Genomic DNA, 4,535 nt, shown 5'->3' on the forward strand with positions numbered 1-4,535 from the left:
TATTGGTAGCATGCACTTATGACGACGTGCTCGCAGCGCTGACAAACAATTTTGGAACACAGCGTGACAGCCATAGTATCGATGATACGAAGCAAAATCCTATTTTCTGATTGGTTGCAGAACGTCGTATGATGCACGTCGGATCCAATGTGAATCCAGCAAATGGGATATAGGAAAATGAATTCCTGCAGATCGGAAATCACACATACATATGACAGGGACATTGCCGACTTCGTTTTGTCTATCCATTTTGATTTTGATTTACATTTTCGCCTTTCTGTATATTATTTAGGTATACGACATTCGTATTCTAACCATGTTGATCTCTGTATTTATCTGGAGACTTAATTAATTACCTTCAGGGTTATGTTCAGATTATCATTCGAGTGCCACCCAGGTATCACTCCAATCTTGTTATTTACCGAACGTTAAATAAGGATGACATGATACCCGGAGAATACCCAGGTAGGAATCTGACACGTCTCAGCATGTTGATTAACCATGCGTTTGTATAGAAGACACTTTTCTCCGTTTAAATCAGGGACTCTATTCTTGAAAAGCAATGTATACGAAAGTCTAGGGAAATGCTACAGTATATGTTACGTATATTATAGTATTTCCCTAGACTTTCGTATATGTTTCTTTTCAAGAATAAAGCCTCAGGTTAACAAGGTAATTTTTTATAAGGACATGTATGTACATGCACACGCACACACGCATGCATCGGCGGAATCCGCAAAAGAAATAAATTTACGCAACAGAAAACGGCAGAATCGGCGGAATGAAGCCACGACCAATCACGAACGTTCCGCCAATTCCGCATTGCACCAATTCCGCGCCATGAGACTGCGCCGTAACGGGTGGCACCCAGTTGGACACGGCTCAATTGGACACGAGCCACTCACAGCGCTTGAGGCTACAAAGCTCCTAAGCACCGGTTGCTGTGATTAATGGTGTCCAATCGAGCATAATGCTGATAGGTTGCTTCTACGACGCATTCTCTATTCCGTAGTCGTTTTCCGCACCGTGTGATTTCACCCTAAGGGTGGGTTTTCATTTATGCATTATTGTCGCACGACAAATTTTTCAAGCCTATTGATTGGCTATAGGATAGAGAGATCTCACTATCCTGTACACATTGGTCGTACGTCGTACGACAAAAACACACAAATGAAATCCCACTTGGATCACATCTTGTACGCGCGCTGAAATTTATGTCGGGTATACTGCCGTGTGCATTGTGCCGATCGTGGTCGTTTGTAAATTAAGGGGATGACCCATGGATGTCCCCTGTCATAGTAGTATTTCCCTTTTCTCTTATTATTGCATACATATACAACTGATGCTGATAAGTTGTTCCTGCGATCGAGTTTGTTGAATTTTCTGCATATTATCTAACAGAGGAAGTTTTCATTCTAAGTTCCATCATTTGTTCAATAGAGGTTATATTTCTGAGGGGATTTCACTGGGAGATCGAAACAAGTGGCGCGAAGTCATCGGGAGCAAGCTTTATGTCGACGTTTTGTGGATCGCGACTGTAAATGGACAGTCTGCGGGAACCAACGCCGGCGAAGAAGAGGTGTATCTCGACGAACGGGAGCAAAATGCAATCATTGGAATATGTACGACAATTCCAATTGCCGCAACAGTTTCCTAGTACGATAAAACAGACCTTAAAGAGTATAAATATCACTGAGCCTACCACGCCAACTATTATGTGTCCGGATACTGTGAAGATATCGTCCAATGTGGAGAACCAAGTTCCGTGTAATCTACAGAAGCTGAGAATTTTATCTCCAGGTGGAAGAGATCTGGGAGAATTTAACGTAAAGATGTGTTCTGCTGATTCATCAAAAGGAAACACTATTACGATTACCAAGTCTAATTGCAAACCTAACGATAAGCCACTGATACTTCCTTTATCTCCGGTCTTCCCTACAAAATCAATTCCACGAATACTTAGGCAAGGTTCCTCAAAAGTTCCAAGAAGAAATTTGATGGAAGTGATGTCTTGCAGTACGACTATCCCCTGGACAGATAGTACCAATATGTTGCATCAGCAAAAATCTACAACTAAAGATAAAAAGCTTTTAAGTAGCCAAAATATGAAAGGTAAGGTGGAAAAACAGATGTCTGATAATAGTATTAATGCTGATAAGGCACATTCTATAGGTGAAATAATTTCTAAACATTCTATATGTCAAACTATTAATAGTAATAATCAGAAATATATAATATACTATGGAATTAATGATACCGATATTCATAATCATACAAAAATTCTAGAAACTACAGCTGAAAATAACGAAATGTCTTCTATAGAAACATCATTGTCTAACGATATTATAGAATTACCATATCCTGCAAGTAATAAGAAGCACACAATAAATTCTAGTAATAAAAATAACATACCATTGTCTGGGCAAAGTCTTAAAGTAAGTAAGGGAAAGTGTATCGCTACAATAAAGAAAACAGAAAATGGAAAGATAGTTACATCTCTGAAGAGTGCAACAAATCTTGTGCAAAGATGTAGTCAGACTGATAGCAATTTAAATCAAAACAATAGTAGAAAAAGTTTTGCTAAAAATGGTACAAATAATTCACACGAAATAAAGTCTGACTTAGTTCCTAAAGCAGTGTCTGAAAAAACACAAAATGTTATGACAATTATACCTAACAATAAAGCTTCTACGTTTAATCAGAACGCAACTTTGACACAGAAATGTAAAACCTCTTTGGTATCTGGAAGTATTAAAAATGTAACGAATATCACAGGTCGTAGTATACTTAGACACAATACAAAGCATGACAATACGCAGAGTAAACATTTAAAGGCAGAATTTCGAAATGATAAAGTAGTCATTGACAATTATGTGCGGCCAATTTCAGAATCACGACAAATTAAAGACGTTAGTACAAACATGCAATCAAATGTACAGAGCAAGGATTGTTCTAAAGATTTGCCGCAAAAAAATTTGTCGGATCGATTGAATATTATAAAAAAAGCAATGGACAGTGTAAGAGACAATGAGCTGCGTGAGTTGGCGCTCAAGGCTTTGGAAGATTGTGGCATCGGAATTGAGAGACATGTTCCGATACTTCCACCGAAAGACCACAAAGCTGTACACGACACGCAGGTACAGACCGTAGTGTTTGGACTACTCGATCCCAAATCCTTTATATTAATAAACAAGGACTTGAATGACATTCACAGGCTAAATCAGATTACTCTTTACGATATGCCTACTGATGAAAATCTATTAGTGAATAATCCACATTCTAATAATTCTGTATCCAAAGACTCTAATGTAATTGAACGAGAAAGTCCTTTTGATTTAGATAGTTTTATGGAACAATTTTGGGAAGAGGATTCAGATGCACTTAAAATGAAGGAGACTTTATCGATGACGAGAGTAAGATGTAATAGCCTTTTAGAACATCTACAGAGGGACTTTGAAAATGTTAAACAATATGATCAAAACGGTATGTTGAATATACATAATGCAATCGTAAGCGATAACATCTATCTCGTTCGGAGACAACTAATGGTACTTCAATATTACAAACAAAGCATTGATATATTAACTGAAGATGGAACGGTGAATTTATTTCTCTTTTATTTAATTTCGAATTTAATTTTATCTTATTTCAAAAGACGTGATACATGTTTTATATGCCCTGCAGACGAGTTTGGAATTGGCAATCAAATATGACGTGTGTAGCGAGATCGTGAAGCTCTTACTCGATGCTGGGGCACAACCAGTGATCCCGAAATCCTTACATGAATCAGCAGTGATTATGGCTAGCAAGCGTTCATCACCGTTGTTGTCAATGCTTGTTAGCCGAATCTCAGATCCAAAATTGCTTGATCAAATAGACTCAGAGGGTAAGACTAATATATGTATATGTGCAAGAGATAATTTGGAGAACTGGTCTCAAAATATCCTCGTTAATACGTATTTATTTCTTTTCCTAGGTTTCGCGGCATTGCATTATTGTAGTATGCGTGGCAATTTGAAAGGAGTCAGAGCGCTTTTGGCAGCTGGTGCGACTATAGATTTAAAGGATATGAAATCAGGACGGACGCCTTTGTTTCACGCAGTAGATAATGATTGTACGTCGGTGAAAAAAGCACTGTTAAAAGCCGGTGCTGTCACAAATATTGCAAACTTCGCGGGACAAATGCCCCTATGTATATTTTCTGATTCGCTAAATTTGTCTTTTGGATCATCATTGACAAAAGATACAACGTAAGGTCATTTTATTTTTATTATTTTTATAAAATGACATCTCTTCAATGAGATATAACATGTGTTACCCAAGTAAGACTATATATTTCAAGTAACATCACGTAAAAATTATTAGAAATCATTTTAATTTAATTTGAACTAGTCAAAATAACATAATATTTCTATTAACGTGACTTTAACTCAACACTAATTAATTTTATTCGTACGATTACTGTAAAAAATTTCAACCGTAAAATTGTTTACAATAGAGTTATTAATTTTAATGAAAGTATAGATATAGTTTAT

At 36.9% G+C, this 4,535-nt stretch overlaps 1 protein-coding gene across 2 annotated transcripts; it reads left to right on the forward strand.

Moving 5' to 3' along the window:
* The first annotated feature begins 1,249 nt into the window (after positions 1–1,249).
* Positions 1,250–4,335, forward strand: LOC108768269 (uncharacterized). Of its 2 annotated transcripts, XM_018518645.1 has the most exons (5): positions 1,250–1,369; positions 1,441–2,112; positions 2,287–3,599; positions 3,685–3,886; positions 3,977–4,335. In XM_018518645.1, the coding sequence occupies exons 2-5, from the start codon at positions 1,542–1,544 to the stop codon at positions 4,252–4,254; spliced, it is 2,364 nt and encodes a 787-aa protein (XP_018374147.1). In that variant the 5' UTR covers positions 1,250–1,369; positions 1,441–1,541; the 3' UTR covers positions 4,255–4,335. The 2 variants fall into 2 exon arrangements, with proteins under 2 accessions (XP_018374147.1, XP_018374146.1); XM_018518644.1 differs by having other exon boundaries at positions 1,441–3,599.
* The last annotated feature ends 200 nt before the right edge of the window (positions 4,336–4,535 follow it).

Source organism: Trachymyrmex cornetzi, unplaced genomic scaffold, assembly GCF_001594075.2.
Source record: "Trachymyrmex cornetzi isolate Tcor2-1 unplaced genomic scaffold, Tcor1.1 scaffold773, whole genome shotgun sequence".
Classification (NCBI taxonomy): Eukaryota; Metazoa; Arthropoda; class Insecta; order Hymenoptera; family Formicidae; genus Trachymyrmex; species Trachymyrmex cornetzi.